The sequence below is a fragment of the Typopeltis vanoorti genome, chromosome 2 (assembly GCF_054136105.1).
Source record: "Typopeltis vanoorti isolate ZY-2024b chromosome 2, IOZ_Tvanoo_1.0, whole genome shotgun sequence".
Taxonomy (NCBI): Eukaryota; Metazoa; Arthropoda; class Arachnida; order Uropygi; family Thelyphonidae; genus Typopeltis; species Typopeltis vanoorti.
In genome coordinates, this window is record NC_143550.1 from 182,328,036 (window position 1) to 182,354,948 (window position 26,913).

The following is a 26,913-nucleotide window of genomic DNA, read 5'->3' on the forward strand; positions in this document are numbered from 1 at the left end:
TGTGGCTGCATGCAAACTTGACTTACCTGTCTGTTTGTCTGTTTGCTTACTTGGTATCTTTAACATAATATATACCCAAGGTAAAAAACTTTCTACATCTATATATTTTGGTGAATATTTATGTAGCATGTAAAGTTGCCATTTAGAACAACTAGTTATTTAGTGTTATTATGAGCCATTTACACTCACTGTTCATTCAATTAATTTATTCTCATAGAAAGGCTTAGATGTTGGTTGTACATGCTTACTAAATAACTTAAGGAAATTACAACGTACAATAGAATATACATTAAATTAAACTTTAATATATTTCTAATATTTCGGCAACGTCACGTTGCCATCTTCAAAGGAACTTACAATAAAGACACGTGTATGCAGGCATGACACAGTAAATGAGAAACAAAGTGAGGAAGCTGTGGTTTCCCTAAAAGTCCTGATGGTGCCCCCATCAGGGGTTGCACGAGACTGCCCCAAATTTGGGAGGCTCACATCAGGAGACCTTCAGCCCAATGGCCAAGAATACCCACATGGCCAGCTAGGGGGCACCATCAGGACTTTTAGTTAGGAAAACCATAGCTTCCTCGCTTCATTTTTCATTTACTGTGTTTAGTGCCTGCATGCGTCTTTATTGTAAGTTCCTTTGAAGATGGCAACGTGACGCCGAAATATTGGAAATATATTAAAGTTTAATTTAATGTATATTCTATTGTACATTGTAATTTCCTTAAGTTATTTAGTAAGCAATTAATTTATGCTATGCTATATATAATATACTATTATATTATATATACTATATATATAATTTACGAGAAAGAATACAGCATAAACATATATTTCATTGTCATGTAGAGGTTAGAGAAACCTTTCCAGAGCATGTGATCAGACTGTAACAAACTGAGTAGCCTGTTTTCTCTCTGCTAGTCACTACTCATCATAACAAATGGTTTTCTCTGCTTGAACTTGTCTTCCAATGAAGGATTTATATTCTATCACTTACCCTTTTTCTCCTATATATACATATGACTTCTCTCACTTACTGACCAATAACCCATCTATAAGTTTTCTGACAATAATACACTCCATTCCTTCCTCATTCAACAAAACTTGAAATGCACAAACATTTCAAGTTTTAAGATCTTCAACTAGTACCTTGAAGCACAGAGCTGAATGCCATTATTCAGTGTCAAGAGATAACCTAGTCAACCTTCAATACTACCCTACCAGAACATAATATTTTGAAAGAAGAATAAGAAAAAAGAAAAAAAAAAAAAGAATTACACTACCTTCATGGAATGACACTCAAACTCTATCCTTTCCTGGCATAAACACGTTGCATTAATATTTTCCTCAGCTTCTTAAAAATTTGGAATTCTTTTCTGCTTAAGATGCTATTTTTCATCCATCTAGCTCTATACAAATTTCCAATTCTGTCCAATCCCTAGAATACTGCCCTCATGTTTGGAGTGGTGTGCAACAAAAAAAAAAACACTAAACATATTTGATGCTGTCCAGAGGAGAGCAGTTTTGCCAATCAATTACTATTCTCCTAATAATTCCTTTCAACTGCTGTCCCACAGATGGCCTGTTTCAGCTATATGTCCCTTCTACAAGTACTGGCATCCGACATCTTTCTCGACTTTCCATAAATTTATTAAAACATGGGCAACATTTACAGTCAAACTGAAAGCCAAACAACATTCTTTTTCTCTTTCTTTGATAATTGATGCGGTTCTGCAACTTCTCTGTGTGGGATATATATATACATACATACATACACTGAGTGGCCACTTTATTAAGAACACCTCCCCATTTAGAAAAAATGCAGAGGTGTTCCTAATAATGTGGCCGCTCAGTGTATGTGCATGCATGTGTGTACATAGGATTCTTTAAGCACTTAAAACTTGCAGCTGTATAACTTTAATATTTGTAGAATTAAATGATCTTAATACAGTAGAACTCAGTTATAACGATCACAGTTACAGTGAATTCACATTTATAACGAATAATTTTGAAGGTATATTTGAATTACATTTGATTTAATGCATGTATTTCATGTTTATTACGAATTCGTTTCACAGGAATAACGAATGAATAATACATGTTAGTCGTTCCTTTACTGACATTTCGTACGTACGCATTTTCTGGTTGCGGAAAAATGTCGGGAGTCAAAAGGAAAATTTTATCAGTTTCCGAAAAAGTAGAAATTATACGGGAGGTGGAAAGTGGCCAATCAAATCTGACAGTAGCAAAGAAGTATGGTTTGTTCCCATCTACAATATCAACAATTTGGAAGAATCGCGAGTTGACTCTGAAAGTTTTTGAAAACAATTTATCGAAGTGTAAAAAACTTAAAAAGTGTAATAAAGTGACGTTGACGAGGCACTTCTTTCGTGGTTTAAGAACGATCGCTTTAAGAACAGAAACAATATTGTCTATGCAAAAGTAAGTGGCGAGGCGTTGTCCATTGACAAAAATGTTGTTTCTGACTGGATCAAGAATGTATGGCCGGACATCAAATGAAGGTATGGATACAACAACATTTATAATGCAGACGAAGCAGGTTTTTTTTTTATAATTTAATGCCCGATAAAACTTTTCGATTTAAAAACGAAAAGTGCATTGGCGGAAAACTTATCAAAAATAGACTCACAGTTTTAGATTGTGCAAACATGACCGGTAGCGATAAAAGAAAGCTTCTTGTAATTGGAAAATCGGCAAAGCCTAGATGTTTTAAAAACATAAAGAAACTTCCCATTGATTATACAGCAAATAAGAAGGCCTCGATGACATCATCAATTTTCGAAAATGAAATTTGCAAGTGGGATAAAAATCTTCGCAGTGAAAACCGGAAAATTTTGTTATTGATAGACAACTGTCCTGCCCATCCTGTACTGGCTAATTTAACAAACATAAAACTTGTTTTTTTGCCACTGAATATGACATCTGTCTTGCAACCACTTGATCATGGCATAATTAGATGTTTTAAATCCCATTTTCGTTGTCTGTTAGTCTTGGAACTGATAGAATGCAAAGAAAAATCCACGGAAAATGCTTATGCTTACGACTCAAAGATCAGTGTACTTCACGCAATATGTTTAATGAGTGATGCTTGGAATTTGGTGTCATCGTCTATGATACAAAACTGTTTTAAGAAAGCCAGTGTTGCGGAATACAAGTGTGAATCTGAAGAAGATGAAGAGGATAACTTACTGTTATCAAAGTGGTTAAAAGCGCAAAACTTGAACAATTTTGAAACGTGCACAGAGATTGATAATTTTATAGACATTGATAATGGCATCGCAACTTCGGGTTTAGCGACAGATGCTGATATCTTAAAACAAATCTCTCATATTGACTCCGAGGAAGAAAATAGCAATGATGAGAAAATTGTTACCTGGTGTGACGCAGAAAGTGCTTTACATATTTTAAAAAGATTTATGGAATCGCGATCTGTAAGTTCAGATGACACATTCAAGCATCTTAGTGGTATAAGGAACAATTTCAAACATATGAAATATGCGTCTTGTGAAAGCAAAGCACGCTTGATGTTTTTTTATATAAAAATGTGAAGTTTTAAAAATAAATTTTTGTTCTTTATATGTATGCACATATGTATTTATGTTTACCTAATATACCTATGCTGAGAAAAATCTGAAAACATTTTTAATTCGCTCAAATTATGACCTTCTTGGATATAACAAATAACGGTTATTACAAACAAATATATGCGGTCCCGTGGAATTCGTTATAACCGAGTTCTACTGTATATATTTTTATATTAATCCTACACATGAGAAGTTGCTGAATCAACAGCACATGGCTAAAATGAAAGAGCAAGAAGTGTTACTTTAATTGTAAAAATTGTTATAAATTTAAAAGAAAGTAGAAGCCAAAAGATGACAATTCAGTGGAACAGTGCCCATGAAAGTATGTAGAGAAAAAGCAGAATCCAGATAATCTGAGAAAGCAGCTGGAGTGGCAATGTGAGAGGAGCAGATCATGAAGGTCATCAATTAAATGCTTTCATCAGAATCAAGAATTTTGTTTTCACATTTGCTGCACTATACCAAATGTGAGAACATAAACATAGCATTCTAATGTAAGACTGGATATGTTATGAATTTATAGAGGATTAGCAGTTGTATCAATGAGAAGCAGTATCTTCAGTAGAAAAGGGACACTAAGTTTTCTTAGACTGACTTATACATCTACGTCAGTCTAAGAAGAGAAATATGTTCTTCTCTGAAGATTTTTTGAGAAATAAGACAGGACTTTACATTTCAGTATCACTGAAATCGACTAGATTGTGTTTGTCCCATTGAAGAATAGAATGGGAATCAGTGTTTAAGAATTTGGTTGCAGAAGATCAAGTCTGGAATGTTTGACCAAAGCAAGTTTCGTTAAATAAGTAGCAGGAATGAGATGTACTATCATCAGTAACTCTAAAGATAGGATTCAAAGGATTTCAAGTTAACAACAGATCATTTACATATAGTAAGAGGAAGTTAGGCATAAGAACACAGCCACGGGGCACTTGCATTGGAAGGGAAACCTAAAGAGAGGAAGCTGCTGCAAAGCAGAAAGCAGACCTGATGAAATTTCTGAAAATGTAAAGAGTAACTATTTTTATAAAATTACTACATTTTACACACTACCATGATCTGCAAGCCAGTGATATTTCATTGTATCATCAACTTGTTTACATTTAGAGCAGCTAGATGATTAAACAAATAGGTAATCTTCTGGTGGTTTATAATAAAAATAACATGTATTATTATCAAATATATCATAAACATTTTTCTTCTTAAATTTTGAAAGAAATTTTTCATATGAAATTCTTTTATAATTCAGTATTTGTTAATTAATGAGGTTCAGATAGGTTAGTTTCACTATGTAATAATTAAGTATTCATTTAATCAAAGTTTCACACAGAAGTTCTATGATTTACATTCATTTCAATATTTTCAATGGAAGTTCTAAGATTTATTTATTTCAGTAAGATGTGATGCAATTATATTAAAGAATCAAAATATTCTTGGCAAGTTGTTTACAATAATAATCTTAGTTTTCATTACTGAGAAAAATTTAATAAAATAACCTATAATTTAGACAAAGATAAGACTAAATACTGCCTTATTTTGAGATGTAATGGAATTAGAACAGCATGGATCAGAATAAATAAAATTTATTAACAGCACTTCATCACAGTCAATACACAATGTGCAAAATGACACACACACACACATGCAAGCAGAATCTGAACAAAAACATCTGCCTATGGAACTCTCATTAAATTACTTTCAAAAGGTGCATAAAAAGGCTCTTAGATAGCATTCTTATTTGTTATAATAAATGTTGTTTTGCCTTTGTGTTTGGTGTTAAACTGCACATTGATGAGGACAGAGTGACTAAGGCAAACTAATAAATATTTAATCCAACTTCTGCCACTTTTGATATGATTAAGCCATAGGATATCTATAATTTGGTTCAATATTATATGCCTCATTGAAACAAAGCAACATCAAGTTAAGCCATCCACCGCATCAATTTTATTAAGCCTTTTGTCAACTCTTTCATTTCATAAGTTCTTTATTATCCATGTACACTATTATTCTTATCTAAGTATTTAATATCTTCACATATTTAAACTGAAGTAGTTAATAGGGAAACACCACTGATATACCATTAAGACATCCATCCATGGCCTAAGTAAATCACAAATTATGCATCCCATCCTACTTTAGAAAGAATGATGCTTGTCTATCTACTTCATTGTTACATCAGTATTCTAAGAATATCCATTAATTATTCAGCATAAATATGTCCAAGAGTGTAAAAATTCTCCACAAGACCAACTGACCAAACACTAACTATGCATAAATGAAAATAATAAGGAAATTAATTTTCAGATGGGATGATATAGGTAACTCAACTGATTAGATGCCTGATATTTATATGTTACTTAATCTGCTCGCAAGATGGCATGATCCCACACTACCAAACTGTTAACATGTAACTTATAAGAAATGGCTAAGTTAATGAAAAACTAAATGCCACACTGACAGCAATAATGGTCATGTAAAAACATCTATTTTGATAATTGATGCTGTTCTGAAACTATTAACTTTAAAAAAAAAAAGTATTAAAAAACTCTTAGAAAAATCTCATCTCAAAATCATATGATTATTTAATAAGCCCACAGGAGTTTTGTTTCAATTCATTCCAAACTGTTTTTCAGATTATTATAAGGCTTCAATAACTGCAACTAGATGGCAATAAAATAATTCTTTAAATAAATTAACAATTCAGCAATAACAGCATATTATGTATAATTTACAGTTTATAGTATTCTAAAATAACTTGATAACACCAACAATAATACTGCACAAAATGGACTATGATTGTCCACTAGTTCAGAAAGATGATGGCGGAATGTAGATGGTTGAATTCAGTCATGGCTATCTTACACTAATTCCAATGCACCTTCCTCTTCTAATTTACTTAGGAATTTAATAACACGGTATTCTTCATCTGTCTGTATATAAAAGTAAATAAATAAATAAAATATTAGAGTAGAGCAAATAAAAAATAAAGTATTTCCATTACAAGTATCTCAAATATTTATGGAATGACATGGCTAACTCAAGAGTACTATTTGTCAGTATTATAATAACATAAAACAATAAGAATTTGAATGTGATTATAAGCAATGCCTTGAAGCACATGGTTAATAAATTTTATCTACTACAGCAGAGCTGCATCGAGTGGCCTAAACAGGCCTGCATGCCAAAAATATCTGTGAAAATGAAAAACAGTGCAGATATATATATATATACACAATCATCTTGTATAAATAGTAAAGTGTAATTCAAAGGAGATGTATAGTCTTTTAAGGTGTATTTCACAAAATGCATATGCACCTATCCAATTCGATCTGTCAGTCTGCAAAAACACAAGTTATTTCGAAGATGCTCACTGGATTTTATTAAACTTCAGTATAAACAATACTTACAAAAATCCGTGAAGCCATCCTAATATTTGTTTCAATAGGGCCAACTGCAAGGTCATAAATAAGATGGCAAAATGTGGCAAATTCATACATTTCAAAATGATGAAATTATTGCAATAACTGTGCTCCAGACAGACAGAATTTAATAACATTTGGGACACAAGCTGTCCATGGTTAATTTTTTTTTTTCAATAAATCATTTTTATTCATCTAAACTGGCTGCATAGAATTTAATGAAATTTGGCATTTAGAATCGCCATGAAAACTTATGATTTCTTCAGGCAAATAATGATTAGAGAAAGGAAGGAGGGCCTATATTATTCAATACTAAACATGAATATAATCTTTTTTCATTGCAGGCAATTTCAAGTAGAGAGATGTCAGCAAATAGGATCTCAAGCAGAGAAATTCTTTGGATCATGACAAAGAGAGAGAGAGAGAGAAGGCCAGTATAACAACTGTATACAATTGCTATATTTCAAGCCATGAAACATTTTAATAATACCATCTGCCAACATGAAGATGAGCAAATATTCAGAGAACACACAAGAAAAGCCTTACTGATTGTATTATTGTAGTAGTAATACCTTCATACTGGTTCAGGATATAAGAGCAGGGGAAAGATGAGTATCACACTGAAAAGAAAAATATGCATGAATGTTTGAAAAAAAAAAAAAGGATCGTATTTCATCATCTTTCAAAGATGAAGTGTAGATTAAAATATATGACGAAAAAGTAAAAGGGTTCGAAAAGAACTAAATCTAAAAGAACAACCACTGGCAAAATATGAGAAAAACACTGACTGCTTCACCTGAAGAGATTTTCCAATATACGACAGAACAAGAGAGAACAAAACATCAATCCTGGAATTTGTGGTTAATAAGGGCGTGAGATGCGAGTTTTGGTTGAAGAGTGGTAAATAAGTGGAATGAGTTAAAGGAGAGATGCAATAGGAAATGAAAATAATGGTCACAGTGGGTGTCCTGCAATGAGTATTTAGACTCCAGTGAGGTTCATGCACAATAATAATAAATAACAATAAACTACAAAAACAGAAATCTACCATAGTTTGTAAACCAGGCATTCCATTAAGACTGGTTGGTGACTGTATAGGATGTCCCACTTATAAGGTATCTAATACTTAGGGAGGGGGGGGGATGATACTGATGATAGAGAAAGAGTTATGTCCATGCAGAGTAGAAAAGCAAGAGGGAAACAGTGCCAGTGGTTTTGGGGCAGCATGGTGTGAGATAGAGGTGAATAGAATGAAATACTTAGTTGGATGTTATTATAGACCTGATAATGGGAATGGTAGTGACTATGAAATGTATAATCATATTAGCCAAGCAAATAAGAAAAGGGTGATCATTTTGGGTGATTTTAATTATGGCAATATAGACTGGGATGATGAGATAGCAGCTGGAAGTAAAGAAAATGAGTTTCTTGAGAAACAACTACCTCAGATAGTATGTAACAGAGAGCACATGAGGAATGAGGATCTTGGATTTGATCATCTCATCAGAGGATGTAATTATAAATGAGGTGTCAAAGTCACCCTCCAGTTAGTGAGAGTGACCATGATGTGATTACCTGGGTGGTTGCAGCAGTGTGAAGACCTCTGTGAGAAAAGGGTATATGTGGAACTACAAGGCTATTGATTATGAGGAGCTCAGGAGACAGCTTGCAGGTGTAGCATGGAATGAGAAGTTAGCTGGAAAAGAGATCAATGCAGCTTGGGGAATATTCAAGAACTAACTAATAGAAGACATGTCTAAATGTATTTCAAGGATCAGAAGGTTAAATAAGGTAGGTGTGAAATGAATGAAGAGATTAAGCATGCAATATAGAGAAAAAAAGGCATTATGGAGGCAGCATAAGAGAAGTGGTAATAATCCAATTCCACGAGGATTACAAAGAACAGGCAAGGAGGGTGACTTGGTTGGTAAACCAAGAAAAATGAAGTATGAGCAGCAGTTAGCTAATGAAGCCAAAAAGAATCCTAGGGAGTTCTTTCAATATGTAGCCAGCAAAAAGAACAATGATTATGGAAGGATGACAATCATTGGAAAAAATGGTATAAGAACAACTGCTGCAGAAGATATAGTGGAGATACTTAATGAGCAGTTCATAAAGGTCTTTCATTCTCATGAAATCATGTGATATCATGGAGAGTTTGACAGCAGTTGATGATGGGAGAGGAGAGATTGACTGTACGTGAGCAAGAGGTATATGGGGAATTGAGCAAACTTGATGTTAATAATGTTGTGGGACTTGATAATATATCACCACAAATCCTTGACATATTTTTTAATATGAGTCTTGCACTGGGTTAGTTCCCAAGGAGTAGAAGGAAGGCAAGATTGTGCCGATTTTAAAATTTGGGAAACAAAGAGATCTTCAGGTGATTGATAATGATCAAAATTTAAGGGACACATTGTCAAAATTGTGAGGACAACACAAAGAATTCTGGGAATAATGCAGAGGACACAGACTTGTAGAAGTAAGGAGATTCTTGTTTCATTGTATAAGGCTCTGATTAGGCCACACATGGACTACTGTGCACAAATTTGGTCACCTGGTTTTCAAAAAGGATGAAGAGATGTTGGAAAGGGTCCAGAGGTGACAACTAAGGTAGTTTCTGATCTCTGGAATGGTGAATAGGAGGAAAGGTTGAGAAGATACAATTTACAGATTCTAGTAGATAAGAAAAGCTGTATAAGGAAAGTGTGAGCAAGGAAGAGAGAAGCAGGTTTTTTTCATGCAGAGTTGTGAATGATTGGAATGGCTTGCCTGAGAGGGTGATGTCTGCAGAGAATTTGAGTATGTTTAAGGTGTGGTATGATGAGCTGTGTGTATGACAAAAGGACCTCCTACATGAGCCTTTGACTCCATGGGATATAGAAGATATTCAACTTATATAAAAAAACACTAGATTTTAAAAATAAAGGGGACCTTGTGATCTATCTTCATCTAGGCCCTTCTGATGTTATGATCAGCTTAGATATTGTCCTTGTTTACGAATATTCCTTTATCAGACACCATTGAATTACTTCAAGAAGAATTTCTTCTTAAACTATTTGATTTTGTTATACACTGGTTATTTCACCTTTCAAAACAAATTATATCAACAGATTGAAGGACCAGCTATGGGCAGTACTATTTCTCCAACCATTGCCAATTATTTTTCATGGAATGCTTTGAGTGATGCCTCTTTGATAATATTTCACCTATACCTACACATTGGTAACGATGTGTGCAATTTGGAATGACACACACAAACACACAAAAAAAATTCAGGAAGGTTGTTAAGAAATTGCAGCAGCTTCCTGCAAAAACTCAAGCAGACAAATTTACTACAGCAGTTAAATCTGATGAATGCATATACATGTTGATATTGTTTTTAGGATAGAAGCACAGTGATGCATATATGCTGCATTACTGCTCAAAGGGTTAAAATAAGTTGAGAAATTATGAAAATATAATTTTCAAAGCTCTGTATAGAAGTTTTGAAAAAAGGGCATATAAAACGATACCAAGGGACAAACTAATCAAAACACTATAATTATACAGAGCAGCAAAAACTGTAATTAGCAGTACGCCTAGAATTACAGTTGAATCGATCAAGTCTATGTCTGTTAAATGCTTATGTTTTATTTTTGGCTGGTTTGGCTGTCTAGGATGTAAAAAAAGAATTTCTAGGAGGAAAAACGTCTTACACCTGAACAAGATTCACTTTTTTAGGTGTAAGAAGTCACACTTCAAATCCTCTCTACATCTCAAAGAGCTAAAGGCTCTTTGAGATATAGAGAGGATTTGAACACAGATCTAAACAACTAAAGAGAATATAGATTGATGTAAAATCAGGTGTAAGACAAGGGTAGAGGTGTAATAGGCATCCTCGTCTAACACTTGATTTTATATCTATAATGTGATGTGATTTAGTACTGCTTTATATCTATAAAGCAGTACTAAACCTGATATCCAAATCAAAAATATTGAACTAACTTCTTTACATTATGCGGGTAATGTTATACTCAAATGAATTCGCTATAATTCCTCAGGAAACTAAATAAATTTAATAATTGGTGTAAAATTTGCAATGAAAATTAGCAAAAGATGAAAACTGTGAAATAGGAAGAAATATTAAAAGCATATCAGCTATTACAATTTTAATGTGAAAACATCAAATTAAATATGGAAATAGATAACAAAAGAATCAAAGCTAATATGCTGGAAAGCAAGTTTTTCAAGCCAGTTTTCACTAATGGGATTGAAAGCTAGGTTAAAAGTAACTAAAACAACTGATTGAAGACTAGAGACATAAACATGAACATGACACTACAATAGTATTTAAGAATGTGTGAGCCAAGTTGATACTAAGTAGGATAGATTTAAACATATGGGAGAGGAAAGGTTAGTAAAAGAAGTATTATCTGATGGAATAGACCTAACATATAACAGATTAATTAGAAAGAAAACTATCGATAAGAAGGAAGCTAGTGAAGTATAAACTGAACTGTATAGTATAGTATATCCTAGTACCATCATGCCAGGAAAAGATGATAATGTCAAGTTGTTTCAATTTTGGCTTCAATCAGGTCATTTGTACTGGAAAAATTAGGGAAGGAAATATTATATGTCAAGAGCACATAAGCTAAAAATGTGTTGTGTCATAAAACACACTAGGTTTTGGAACATTAGTTCAATTTCACATAAATACCATACCACACCACTTGACATAGTGTTCTACAAATGTCACCTAAACACATGATGGTTTTCATGACAAACAGAAATCAACAATAATTCAATTCACAGTAATTTCAAACTGTATTGTACATAAACAATTATAAGAGCCTGCTAAGTCTATTTCGGCAAATACATATGCTTCAGTGTATCAATTTTTGTTGATAAATCACCCCTACATTTGAGACTGCTCAATTTTTTTTTTTTGTTGTTCTAATTCTACTTTTGTTGTCACAGCTCAGGTTCAACTGTTGTGATAAAATAGTGACTAAGCAGATGAATTCTGAATCATTAGAGAGGACAGCCTGCATTAAAAAAAAAAAATAAACAAAACCAAAAAAAAAAAAAAAAAAAAGGCTAGTTTTTGTAGAAATCTAAGCAGCACAGTCAGTAAGAAAATAAACACCCAAGACATACAGACATGTTTTGAGTAAATTTGAAAAAAAAAAAAAAAAAAATTCTGTTAAGATATGAACTAGTCATTACCAATACCAACATAAAGATACGAATAAATTCACATGGAGAGAATACACAAGAAATAAGAAGTTTTATTGACTATTGAACACACATCTATCTGTTGTTGATAGCAATATCTATGCACTTCAGGATACAAAAGTATATTTAGGGGATTTGAAACATGAAGTGATCATTTAGTCTTGAGCAGGATAAATATGAATATCATACTGAAATGAAAAAAAAAAAAAATGTATAAAAGCTTTAATAATAATAATAATAATAATAATTAAAAAATCTATATAAAGAAAATCGAGAAGCTTTCAGAAGTAAACTGTAAATCAAAATATTATTATTAACACCAGTCTTCCATGGAGTCTTTTGACTCCATGGAGATATACTGTTACACACAAAGCTTATAAAAACTGCTTTAAACTCATTCAATATGTTGGTAGCCACACTGTCAGGTGATGCATTCCACTCACCAACTACTTTCCATGAAAAGAACCTGTGCTCACATCCTCTTTATACAGTTTCCACGGATGACATCTTGTTCTACCTCCCTCTCCCATTCTATGAAAAATTTCTTCCATGTTAACTTAATACCCCTGACCCAACTTCTATGTCTCAATCATATCCCCTCATCTCCTCCTATTCACAAGGCTTTGCAAACTGCATTCCATCAATCTGTCTTCATACTCTACATAACCTCATTGTAGCATATCACTAAGAAAAAACATAGCCTTTATTTCTGCATGTTAAGGTCCTTAGTATTACTGCTATAATTTGATGCAATGACTTCATAACTTGTGCAATGTGATCTCTGGACTTTGGGTCCTTGCCCACCACCACCATTCCCAGGTTTCTTGTCTCAACCTCCTTCAAAATTTCCCCACTAGATGCATATTTTGCATCACATTGTTGCACACAAAATTCAGAACCTTATGCTTTGCAACACTGAACTGACAGTTCCACTCACTAGCCCATATATAATCAATTTAAGCCCTCCTGTAAGGCCACAACATCTGCAAAATGTTGTATATCTCCAGTTAAATCTGTCCCAAAACAGACCCCTGTGACACACCACTAGTGACTTTCCTCTTTTGGGTTACTGCACCTCCATGCACAACTTGCTGATACCCAGTGCTATTTTATTTTATTTTATTTTTTTTGAATGGCACACAACAGTACAGCATATTGGCACCTTTATGAACTGTGCTGTAAAATATATGGATGCAGTATGTTTAGAAAATTTTAATATTCAATAATTTTTATTTTACATAGTTACCTAGTATGTAAATAAGCTTAGTTATTTAATGAAATTCATATTTTTTCCACTATGTCTATTGCTAAGTATTGCTATATAAAACTTTTTTTTTCTGTTTGTTATATAAAAATTAATTAAGATTAGTGTACACATTTTACTTAATTTTTATATACTTAATTTACTGTTTATTTCAAAATCCTTATTCACACTATGAAGTACAAATATCAGTAAATATTTTATTTCATTATTTTTTTTTCATATCCTTTTAATTTGCAATTGTTCCTGCCAGCGAAAAAATTCATACCAACACTTGTTGTATGGAAAAAAAAAACCACTACTGATACCTACCTGACAGCCAGTCACCTAAAGCCAGTCAATTAAAGATGCCAAGAAATTATATTATTGGTTTAATCTTTTATCCAAGTGTAAGCAAACAAAATTTGTGCCTGATGTCATTTCAGGACTGGGCAATTTGTATATAGAAGCTAATGACTTTACATCACTTGCCTTAGTATCTCATAATGCAAAACACATATCCTTACAGACATGTATAATACTATGCATTATGAGAAGAGTCACTACCCAGACCGGTTTCAACTTTTATTGAACTCTCATCAGTGGGAGCTAGACCCAGAAGTAATACCAAGGTTGAAGTAATGCAGAAGTCATATTTTCATATACGAGTAGCCAAAAGGTGTCGCACGTTATTACTAAAATATTCTGGATTAGGGATAGATGTTCCAGGTATAACCAAGCAGAAAAAATTTAACTGTTGAAAGTTTCACTTGGTTTACTACAGATTAAAGATGTCAAGAAATGATATCATTGGTTTCATCCTTTATCCAAGTATAAGCAAACCAAGTTTGCGTATGAAGTAACTTCATGACTGGGCAACTTGTATATAGAGGCTAATGACTTCACTTCACTTGCTTTAGTATTCTATAATGCAAGGCATATATCCTTATGGACTATAATGCTATGCATTATGGGAAGAACCACTATCCAGACCTGTTTTTGCCTTTATTGAGGTCTCATCAGTGGGGAGCTGGACCAGAAGAGAGATGAGACAACAAAGTTGAAGTAATGTGGAAGTCATATTTCCCAGATACCTTCACAACACCTTTTTAGCAAATGGCTAAACTCCTATAAAATGGATAAAATACTGCATGCAGCCCTCTTTTTCTACTGCAATCAGCACACAAGATCACAACAAAACTATTCCCATTCTGCATATTAAGGGTATGTTAGAAAAGATAGCCAAAGTTCCTGCAAATATGATCTCCATACCACTTGCAAAACTCTTATTTGGCTACCTACCTTCATCTGTTCTCCTAAAGATCAAATTCATCCTCTTGCACATTCTGTAGTGTATAAACTTTTTGCGCCTGTGTTTGCCTATTTTGGACACACTGGTGGATCAGTTAACATCTGCCTTAACAAAAATTACATTCATGATCATGTGGACAAGTTGGGATTGGTAGACCATGATACTCTTTCACATACACAGAAGTAGCTACAGGTCTGAGAGAATTTTTAGAATCAGCATCAGCTATGACGCATTCCTCCAACTTTAACAAGTATGGTTGCATTAATTTGCTCAAGATCTGGGAAACAGTCATTCTGAGACCTAATAGTTTGACTTCTCCAAATTAAATTTGAATTGTTTCCACAAATATTTAGTTCAGTGCTATGTGCTTGTCACAGTTATAATTTGTGCTCAGATGCCGATAAGAAAACCAGCAAAATATTAGTAAGCTCATGAGTTTTTAATGGCGCATGCAACATAATAAAGTGTATTAGACACATTCACAAGAATAAATAATTTTTATTATTGCAAATATTTCAACCAGAAACTAACTGGCCATCATCAGTACATCAACATAATCACAAGATGAAGAATAAAGAATATTAATCCTATTTACAGATCTGAGCCACTTTTATTCTTAGGGAGAAAGGTTATAAGCAGTGCTTTTTTTCTGGCAGTGCACAATGGTACGCAGTACTGGCACCTTTTTTCTTAAGTTTTAAAAAATTTGCAATTTATTGACAGCAAAATGTACAAGGTGGCCATAAAATAACTTTGCCTCTTTGGAGGCATCTGTAGCTAAAACCAATAAACAGAATGAGACCAAATTTTATATTGAGACTTTTTGGGGAGATGATTTCTGCAAAAAAAATATTTAGTACCAAAAGTCACTGAAAGGGGAAATTTTGGCGCTGGTAGAGCCAAAAATAAGCAGATAATTACATTAAAGGCAGATAAAATGGAATAATAACATTTCAACGGTGTAAGAGACAGTTGCGTCACTCATTCCAGCTGGATATGTGGCACGTTACAATGATAATAATAATAATTAAACTAAAACAACAACTTGCGAGAGAGACAGAAATTAATGTAGTGATTGAACTCACAGGAAATAATGTTTTATTCATCAGAATCAGGGTGTCCTGGACCACATATACACGATTTTCAACATGCTGACCTTTCTTGTGTACAACAAATTGCATCCGGTGTGCGACATGCTCTACAGCTGAGCATAAATAAGGAGTCGGATTGGATGTTCATAACATCCCGTTTTATGTTCTCTTTCAAGACATGCAAGTTGGGAACGCCACCAACATACACAACGGATTTCAAATACCCCCACAGCCAAAAATCACATGGAGTGATGTCCGGGGATCAAGGTAGCCATGCCATTGGAAAGAACTGACTGATAACCCTCTCATTACTTAAATGCTAGCTTAAAAGGCACTGTACTGAATGTTCAGTGTGTGGCCGTGCTCCATCCTGCATAAAAATTATGGAGTCCAAACATTGTCTTTGCTGCAATGCAGGAATGACAAAATTTTCCAGCATTCATCGATAAATGGAGCAGGTTACAGGACTTGTAGGCATAATATGCTCAAAAAGGTATGGTCCTATTATGAAATCGACTATGAAGCCACACCACACGGTTACTTTTGGAGAATGTTTTTCTGTATAATTATTTTTATTTTATAGAAAACTTTCTTAAAAATAAACTTCTGAAAATGTTATGGAAAATTTAACTTATGAAAAAAAGTCCCAGAATAAAAAACAATATTCTCCAAGGCCAGTCATTGTCTATCTCCATTTGGGCAAGAAACGCTAGTGTGAAGGTCATGCGCTTATCATAATCTGCGGTAGTTAGTGCTTGCACACGACTGAACTTATACAGATAAAAGTGAAGCATTTTCTGTAAAATTTTTCAGACTGTACCATAAGCCATGTCAAGTTTGTGAGCTATGGCACAAGCGCTTGGACCAGTACTGGTCCCTGTGTCGTCGAAAACTGCAGTAGCAACGTCTGTTATAGTTTGCCCACCGTTTGTAGGTCTCTCCTTGGCATTTTACCAAGATTAGTCGATTCATGCTGAAGGGGAGAAAGAAATGAAGGATGTACGAATTGGTCGCCAACATGCAAAATCACGTGCTTTCTTGTCTGTCGCTGCTGTGTATATGTATAAGAAGAACTATTCACAAATTTTACGTGGTCGAGAAAAGAGTGCCAACTGTTTCAAAATTGATTCCTGTACTTAAAGAAAAAATTAATTTTTTTGGAAAGAGAAACTTTAAGGAAAATACTTCATGAAATCGGATTTTGTTTTAAAAAGTCCCAGAATAAAAGGAAACTTATCATGGAGCAAAGTGACATTGTTTTATCTAGAACGCAGCATTTGAGAGCAATAAGATGTTTCAAGGAGGAGAAAAGACTGATTGTGTACCTAGATGAAACTTGGATCGATAGTAATTTAACTTATGGAAAATGTTGGCGGTCTAAAGAAGAATGTGGAGTTCTACAAACCAGAAATGCCTTGCGGCGCATAATTTTGTGTGCGGGTGGAGAAATGTTTTTTTTTTTTTTTTACCGAATTCAAACTTACTATACATAGCCAATTCAACTATTGGAGATTACCATATGGGCAAATGAATTCTACAATCTTCGAAAAGTGGGCAGAAGAAAAACCGATTCCAAACCTTCCTAAAAATGCTGTTGTTATAATTGATAACGCTTCATATCACTCTATTCGATTAAACAAAGTTCCAAATTTTTCTAAGAAGAAGCAAGTTCTTATGGATTGGCTCTCTGCAAATAACATTTCTCATTCCCCAGATATGCGAAAAATTGAATTGCTTAATTTGGTCAAAAGAAACTCGCCCATAACTAAACTATTTAAATTCGACATGATGCTCAAAGAGCACAGATTTCTAGCTTTCAGGCTACCACCGTATCATTGCGATATTAATGCTATTTGAGTATGCTTGGGCAGAAGTGACAAGTTTCATTCGCCATCGCAACGTAACTGGGGATATTGACATGCCGAAACTTTTTAAACTTTCAGAACAGGCGATTGAAACTATTACAGTTCAAAACTGGGGAAAATATTGCTCTCATGTCACCTCATTGGAAAATATGTATTGGGACATAGATGGAATTATCAAAGAATTATGCGAACCTTTGGTGATCAGTTTAAGTGAAAGTGATGGCGATTTGGACACTGATTCAGATGACTCTGAAGGTTAAAAGGATTTGATAATGGTATTTTTTCCCAACATTTTTATTGTATGGGTTTGTTAAAAGAGTCACAACAAGTCATAAATAATTAATTGTTTTGGGTCATTAAGTGTCTCAGTTCCGTCCTCTGCCAGGTCTGACTCCCAGTGATGCAGTTTCTTCAAGCTTCTTAATCATAGTTCTCAGTGCTACAGCTGACATAGGACCTGTATGCAGGTTATGAAGCCTTCTAAATTCCCGAAGGGCTGCTACGCCATTACACTGTTTAAGGTAAAACAACAAGTAAAGTACGCTGAGGCAAGGTAGGGTGCATATTGACACAATTCATCAGTCATTCGAACAACTGCCTGAACGTTCCCAATCCCTTTTTAAGTGGAGCTGCTGTCATGTACGCACAGTAAAATTTGCATAATCCTTTTTACCTGCATTTACTGCAAATATTTGACTGCTTTTGTCTCTGCCAGTGCCAAAATCTCCCCTGTAGGCGACTTTTGGTACTAAATCTTTTTTTTGCTGAAATCATCTCCCCATGCTTTCGAAAGTCTCAATATAAAATGTGGTCTCATTCCGTGTATTAGTTTTAGCTATAGATACCTCCAAAGAGGGAAAGTTAATTTATGGCCACCCTGTATTATAAATATTCAGGTAGATGGTACTGTGTTCACAAATTAAATTTTCAGTCTTGATTACTCATAAGTTGGTACGCAAACAGAAACAGGAAGTTGTGTTCAATTCCAATTGCTTCCAATATCAGTTTATCATTTCTATATTCACTCTGCAACAGGCAGGTGTTCACGTGAGTTTTGAATTAATCTAAGTTAAATCAGTGCAATCATTGTTCAAAATGAATAAAATAAGTAGTTACTTTATGCCAATGAGCAAAAAAAGGAAGGCTGAAGAAGCAGAAATTGTTGAATCTACTTGTGATCCTGTAAAACAGAGAACTAACAATACGTTCATCTGCTTTCTATAAAAGTCTGAAAGAAGCTGTTGGAAAGCATCTGCTTGAAGGAGATGATGCTGATTTGCCTGAATATGCTAAGATTTTAGATTCCAAGTATCGGCCAGAAAATCCTGGGAAGCATCTGACATTTGGTGAAGCTGAAATTAAAAAGTTAGCATACAAATTTCGCTTAAATGAAAGAGAAGCAGTTTGTGGTTTCCGTTAATATCTTTAAGAAAATAAAGTCCCGGACATACTACTTCCTCTAAAGCACGCTTTGGGCACAATTGCAATATCTTCCAGAGAATGTGAAAGGGGTTTCTCTCAGATGAATCTTATAGTAACTATAGTAAGCAGGACCTCCTCTCACTCAGTTCAACTCTAGCAAACATGTGGACTCATGGCTGCTCCGAGGTCGTCATTCTGCAGTTGATACCAAAAGCAAGAAGCGATCTAGAGAAGATGAGGGTATATCGGAAAATATGTTAAAAGTATGGAAGTTGCTGTAATAACATCTTCATGGTGAGTACCGGCACCTTTTTTTCCAGAAAAAAAACACTGGTTATAAGTACGTGGGGAGGAGAAGGATGTATTTTGAACATTATGTATTCTGGAAGTCAATAAGACAGGAACTGGATGAGATTTTGCTACATTTGAGATTTTCAGAGAATATGCTAAACTACCATTAAATCTGGCTGGTTAATGAAAGTTTAGCTACTGGGAAAGTCTCCAAGCAGTGGAAGAAGAGTAAACTAGTGCCATGGCATAAACATGGAGGTAGAATAGAGGTATCAAGGTATACAGACTGCTTGTATTCCTTGTTGAGATTTTGGAGAAATTAGTAACAGATTGCATAAAAAACTGGACAGATGAGGTTAATATCACTGTCAGTGGCATGGATTTGTTAGGGGATACTCTTTGTTTCTGTAATCTGGTTGCCTTTTATAATAAAGCAACTTGGGCAGTTGATGAGGGAAAGATACTCACTGCTTTTTTTTTTTTTTTTTTTTGATTTTGCAAAGACATTTAAGAGGGTGCCATGTGATAAGTTGATATTTAAGTTGCAATTGGGTTCAGAAATCTTAGTGAATTGGATTGGAAATTTGCTATCTGACAGATATCAGAGAGTTATGTACAGGATAGAGGAATCAGGAAGAAAGGTCATATGCAGGGTTCCAAAGAACTCTATATTGGACAATCAGTGATATCATTACTGGATTGCAGGGAGATATTCAGTTGTTTGCAGATGGACATAAAAATTGGAGGAGTTATTAGTAATAGCACCAATGCTGTTGATCTTCATATAGGTTTGAATAACCTAGAAAGATGGACAATTAAAGGGGATATCAGTTTAATGCAACATTATTAAACTGATATATAAAATTTGAGATCCACTGATGGGAGGCTGCATTTGTTGGAGGAACTATACACCAGAGGAAGTGGAAGAGGCAAGGGATCTTGGGGTGATAGTTGACAGAAATTCGAAGTTTAGGAGACATATCATAAAGGTGGTGAAGGCAACTCATAACTATCGCAGTACTGAGAGGACACTGACAAAAAGAGATAAAAGAATGGTAGTTGTATTATATAGAGCTCCGAATGGAACACATCTGGATTATTATGCTCAGATCTAGTTTCAAGGATGTGAAGAGAATAAAGTTAACTTTGAGAGAGTAGAAGCATATAACAAAAATTACTTATGAGGCCAGATTAGAGCACATGCAAACTGCACATGCTAGTCAACAGAAGACAAAAGGGTGGTGATATGAGTGGTGAGACAAAAAGAGATAAAAGGATGTTAGTTCCATTATGTAAAGCTCTGAATGGAGCACATCTGAATTATTATGCTCAGATCTAGTTTCTAGGATGAGAAGAGGATGAAATTACCTTTGAGAGAGTAGAAGCATATAACAAAAATTAGTTAAAAGTTTATTTTCCACTTGGTTAGAGTATAATAAATTTAGTTTAATCCTTTATCCAAGTGTGAGCAAACAAAGTTTGCGCCTGAAAGTATCTTCAGGACTGGGTTAAGGTGGTACACACCAGGGCAACTCGTTGCCCTGGTGTGTACCACCTTAACCCAGTCCTGAAGATACTTTCAGGCGCAAACTTTGTTTGCTCACACTTGGATAAAGGATTAAACTAAATTTATTAAAAATTAGTTATGAGGCCAGATTAGAGCATATGCAAACTGCACATGCTAGTCAATAGAAGACAAAAGGGTGATATGAGTAAGACAAGCTGCCGAGAAGTGTTTATCACATTGATATTACAGAGATTTTTTTGTATGGTGGTGCAAGGACAAAAGTCCATTCCGGGACACTGCGAAGGACGTGAAAGTGCAAAAACAGTGCATAAGTTTAAGGATGGTAGGATAGATTGTGTTAGCTTTTTATGTTTTCTTACATAAACTTGCCATAAATTAGTTGGAAGCACAGATTTGTATAGAACAGTGTTTCCCAAAGTTTCAATACACATGTACCCCTTTTAAAATGTTAGTACTATCAATATACTCCCTTTCATGGAAAGGAAATTTGGGAGAAGTTATAATAGTATTTCATTCAAACATGAATAATTAGAAAGGTACAAACCCCAACTCAACATTACCAGAGTTAAAGATCGGTACTATCAACGTAAGAAGCCTGAATGGCAAAGAAATGGAGCTAGCTGAGGAATTAGATAAGTATCAGATCGACATAATAGGGGTGACTGAAACAAAATAGACCAAAACTGGTGAGAACTTTCTGAGCAATAAATACAAAATGTTATATTCAGGCAATGACAATCAAGGAAAAGAAGGAGTAGCCATGGTATTCAACACAAAATACGAGGCTAATCTTCTTGAATGGCAGTCAGTCTCAAGTAGAGTAATGTGGGCAAATATGAGAATGGGGAACTGGACAATGAGACTTATTTGTGCCTATGGTCCCACAGAAGGTTCTACTAAGGTAGAACTGGAGGAATTTTTTGAGGCTTTAGAAAAAGCAACTCACACAATGAAAAATGAAAAGTTGGTCCTTGTTGGGATCTAAATAGCAGAGTAGGAAATGATTGTGAGACATACAAAAATATTTTCGGAAAATTTGGAGAAAAGAGCAAAGCTAATAATAATGGCAAATATCTGTTGGATTTCTGCTCAGAACATGGACTGGTTATTACTAACACCATGTTCCAACATAAAAATGTGCACAAATTCACATGGAGAGAAGAGGCTAGGAATAAGAAAAGTCTCATTGACTATGTTATTGTTGATAGTGATGTTTTCTCCCTGGTGCAAGACACCAGAGTGTACAGAGGATTTGAAATTGGAAGTGATCACTATTTAGTCTTGAGCAGGATAAAATTGAATTTCATATTGAAAAGAATAACACGTAAGAAAGTTTTAAAGCGAATAAAAGTTGAGTAGCTCTCAGATGTGAACTGTAGACTAAAATACAGAAAGATTATTGAAAAGAAAATGAAAGAGTTTGAGAACAGGAATCAAGCCTTGGAGATTCAGTGGCAAACTCTGAAGAAAACATTGATTGATTCTGCCAGAGAGGCATGTGGTGAGGTTGTGTGCAAGGATAAAAAAATCAGAACTCCCTGGTGGACACAGGAAGTTAAAGAGGCAGTGAAGGAAAAGAAGAAAGCATATCAAAAGTTCCTGGCAAATAAGTCAGCTTTTACTCTTACAGAATACAGAAACAAATGTAAGAAAGCTAAACAGTGTGTAAAACTCGCTAAACAAAAATCATGGGAGGACTTTGGCAAGAATATAGAAAATAAATATCAAGAAGGTTCACAAAATATTCTGGAGGTTGTTGAAGAAGCTTAGGAATGGAGGAAAGAGTGCTGTAAAAGGAGTTAGAGATGATAAAGGTGACATGAAAACAGGAGAAAAAGATATCCTTGAAGTATGGAGTAATTACTTTGAAAAACTGCTAAATGAAACAAGCAGTGATGACAGCACAGTGATAAAATACACTGACCAGGCAGGCAGTCAGGAATACGTATCCATACTCGAAGTAGAAAAAGCCATGAAAGGCTTGAAATGTGGAAAGGCAGCAGGAGTAGATGATATTCGACCAGAAATGCTGAAGTATGGTGGTATAAAAGTCTTACAGTGGCTGCACTGCATAGTTCAGAAAGTCTGGACAGAGGGACGAATTCCCGATGATTGGAGTAGAGCTCTCATAGTACCCATATATAAAAAGGGAAATAAAATTGAATGTGAGAATTACAGAGGTATTTCCCTACTGAGTGTTCCTGGCAAGATCTATGCAAGTATACTTGAGAAATGGTTGAGAAGAATTGTGGAAGAAAAGCTTGGTGAAGAACAAGCTGGATTCTATCCAAATAGAGGCTGTCAGGATCAGATCTTCACTTTACGACAAATAGTCGAGAAAGCATGGGAATACAACAAAGATCTGTATTTAAGTTTTGTCGATTTGGAAAAGGCATATGACAAGGTGCCAAGAGAGAAGCTATTCAATACGCTGCAGTTATATGGTGTCAATGGGGCATTATATCAAGCAATACTTAGTCTTTATTTGAGTTGTAAGTCAGCAGTTAGAATTAAAGGAAGTACAGGAAGATGGTTTAATGTTAAAACTGGTGTGAGACAAGGATGTACATTATCCCCTCTGTTATTCATTATCTATATGGATCATATTATGAAGGAATGCGGTATTAAACCTGATATCAAAATTGGAGATGTTAATGTCAGCTCTTTGCTTTATGCGGATGATGTTATACTTCTAAATAAATCCGCTACAAGTCTGCAAGATTCTCTGACTAAATTGAATAGCTGTTGTAATAGATATGGTATGAAGGTCAGCAATAAAAAGACAAAGACAATGAAAATAGGCAGAATCATTGAAAATGTCAACTGTGTTGTGAATGGAGAACTGTGGAACAAGTAAAACATTTCAGCCACTTAGGCACGATTTTTACTGAAGATCGTAAATTAAATATAGAAATAGACAACAGAATCAGCAAAGCTGGTATGGTGGGAAGTCAATTGAATAAATTCATATGGAATAAGAAAGAAATTAGTCGGAACACTAAATTAGCTGTATACAAGACAGTGTTCAAACCAGTTTTAACTTATGGATCTGAGAGCTGGGTCAGAAGTAAAACACTTGACCAAAGACTAGAGACTGCAGATATGAGAGTCCCGAGAAAGATTAGAGGCGTGAACAGATGGCATCAATGGCAATATCATATTAAAAATGAGGATATTAGGAAAGAACTTGACATTGTCAGCATCCAGGAACGCGTTAGCAGAGCTAATCTCAGGTGGTATGGTCACTTAAATAGAATTAGAGAGGAAAGATTAGCAAAACAAGTGTTCTCTGCCAGGTTGGCAGGAAAATGACCCAGAGGAAGACCAAGATATAGGTGGATTGATACGGTACAAAGTGCCTTAGACGATAGAAATATACGATCTGATAATGTTGGAGTCTTGACAAGTAACAGACTGATTTGGAGGAAAATTGTAGATAGGAAGTTAGTAATGATGTAATTTTTCATGTAGTACTGTCATATCCTGTACACCCCTTGAGGGTACATGGCAGGAATTTGATGATGATGATGTATTTATTTTTTAACATCTGAGTTATAATAAATTACAAACATATGAAGCATTTTAAATTATCAATACATTTTAGCTATATGAGTTCAATATACATTAATAAAAACAAAAATTATGAAATTTAAATTTTCAGTAATAACAAATTTTAATGAGATGAGTGAAATTTAGCAGAGAGTTTCAGACACATGGTTTAAATATGATTGTATCATCAACCAAATGCAGTTGTAAAGGAGGTCAGTCAATACGTGCCAAGAGACATATTTTGTTTTAAATGTCCTTTACATATTTTTAGTATTGAAAAGCTTAATTACAGAATAGACATGCACTTATTTGGGATTATACAGTGACAAAAATCTAAAAGTAAAAAAAAAGGGATAATCAAAATAAAAAAAAAGTGCCCTGTACTCCCTAAAGACCTTTTGCATATCCCTGGGGGGGGGGGGTGCATACTGCACTTTCGGAAACACTGGTCTAGAGTGCCATTCTCCATCACTGGAAAAGGGCCCCAGACCATGATATTTCCTCTACCAAACTTCGAAGCTGGCACAACGTATTCAAGCAGGAGTTGTTCGGCACCTGATGAACAGTTGTGGTGCTGATATTGCTTGCAGAGGCATTTTGGAACTTGGCAGTGAGTGTTTCAACTGAGGACAGGCAATATTTTTGTGCCATGCCCTTCAGCACTTGGCACTACCACTCTGATTTTATGTGGTCTACCAAGTCATAATTGTGCTGTGGTTACTATAATAGTGTGACATTGGAAGTCACCAAGTTCTTCAAGTATGGCCTATTTTACTGTCTATGAGGATTAAAATACCGTGTTTCCTTTTATTACCATAAATGTTTCAGAGCAGCAAAAGAAAGAAAAAGTTCTGTGATGACATGGTTGCCAACCTCCTTCTAGGGGGATGATACTTGAAGAAGAGCCATGGTTATGATATACAGGGTGTTCGGGATAAATTTGACAGTTTCGTAAGGAAAAAGAAAATCTTCTTTGTATCTATTAAATTTAATGAATTGACAAAAAAACATTACAGGCAGAGTTAATTACAATACTATCAACAAGATTTACTCAAAATAACCACCATTAGCATCGATCACAGCTTCAATTCTGCTTCGGAACCTCGAACAAGCTGATGCTACAGTCTCCCTGGGAAGGGCCGCAAAAACTGTTTTAATTTTATCCATTAACTGGGCTTTTGTATTACTGGAAGTGCGATTGGTGTCTTTTTCAACTGCGCCCCATACAAAATAATCCATGGGGTTAAGGTCTGGGGAGTTTGGAGGCCAAACATTTGGACTGGTGAAGTCGTAGAAATTTTCAGACAACCATTTTTGACTTTTCCCAGAGGTGTGGCAAGGGGCCGAATCCTGCTGCCATACATACGGCCTACCATTGGCTACCCTTGTTATCCAGGGCTTGACTACAGTTAGCAACTCCACGAACAAAGCCCGAATTCCAATGCCAGGGTTCTTCAACACCTGTTCCTGCAGATTTGCGAGGAATTCTGCTGTACGAACGCAATCAGATCGTCTGCTAGGGATCTTTCTTCTTGCTACATCCTCGTAGTCACCATTGCAAGTCTCTAGTTCATGCCTGATTGTTTTTACTGTATTCAGGGAGCATTGGGCAGCAGTCGTAATATCCTTATTTTGATGGCAGGCACGAATCATCATGATACAAGTTATTCTCTTCCATGATTCAGGTGGGTTCCAGCTATCCATCCTTTCTGACATCTTGTATATGAATGAAGAAGGGTCCAAACTTTTAAATGAAGAGAAGTGTGTGTTAATACATGTAACTTACGGAAAAATATAATTAATTATAAATATGTCAAATTTATCCCGAACACCCTGTATATAGCCATGTCCACTACTACAATGCTAAAGTATTCAAATATTCAACCATTAGAAAAGTACTTGTTCTTTGCACAAAAACCTGGTATGAACGGAAATTTAAAGAAGCCCGTGTCATTTTGATTAACCATCTTAATAATAATGGGAGCTTAAAAACCCCAAGAATTTGGACGGCACACATTCAGCCCACTTAGTTTCCAGCAAACTCTGACTTTAGCACTCTAAGCAATTTTTCATCTTTTATTGGCCACTATTCATACCAGTTGTTGCAATTTATATGTATACTTATATAAGTAATTTTATTTTTTGTTTATTTATCTATCTATTATTTTCTGTATGAACATGTTTCTCTCCAGCTTAATTTAACTTTGTAACTTAATAGATCATAATAATAATAGGACTCTAGCTTTGATGTAATGATTTTTTTTTTTTTTTAACACCTGAGGTCAGGCAACAGTTGATCAGTAACTTGAGCATAGCATGTAGATTGTAGTGCAGCTTGTTTCTTTGTATATATACGTATACTCCAGAA

The 26,913-nt window shown here is 34.8% G+C and overlaps 1 protein-coding gene across 1 annotated transcript in view; it reads right to left on the reverse strand.

Moving 5' to 3' along the window:
- Positions 1 to 5,124: 5,124 nt before the first annotated feature.
- The window catches only part of LOC150109712 (vesicle-fusing ATPase 2-like), a 408,246-nt gene continuing 386,457 nt past the window's right edge, over positions 5,125 to 26,913 (reverse strand). Inside the window, exon 20 of the mRNA XM_090403040.1 lies at positions 5,125 to 6,535. Within this exon, the coding sequence (XP_090259166.1) occupies positions 6,464 to 6,535 (72 nt within the window). The 3' untranslated portion in view covers positions 5,125 to 6,463. The remainder of the gene's footprint in view (positions 6,536 to 26,913) is intronic.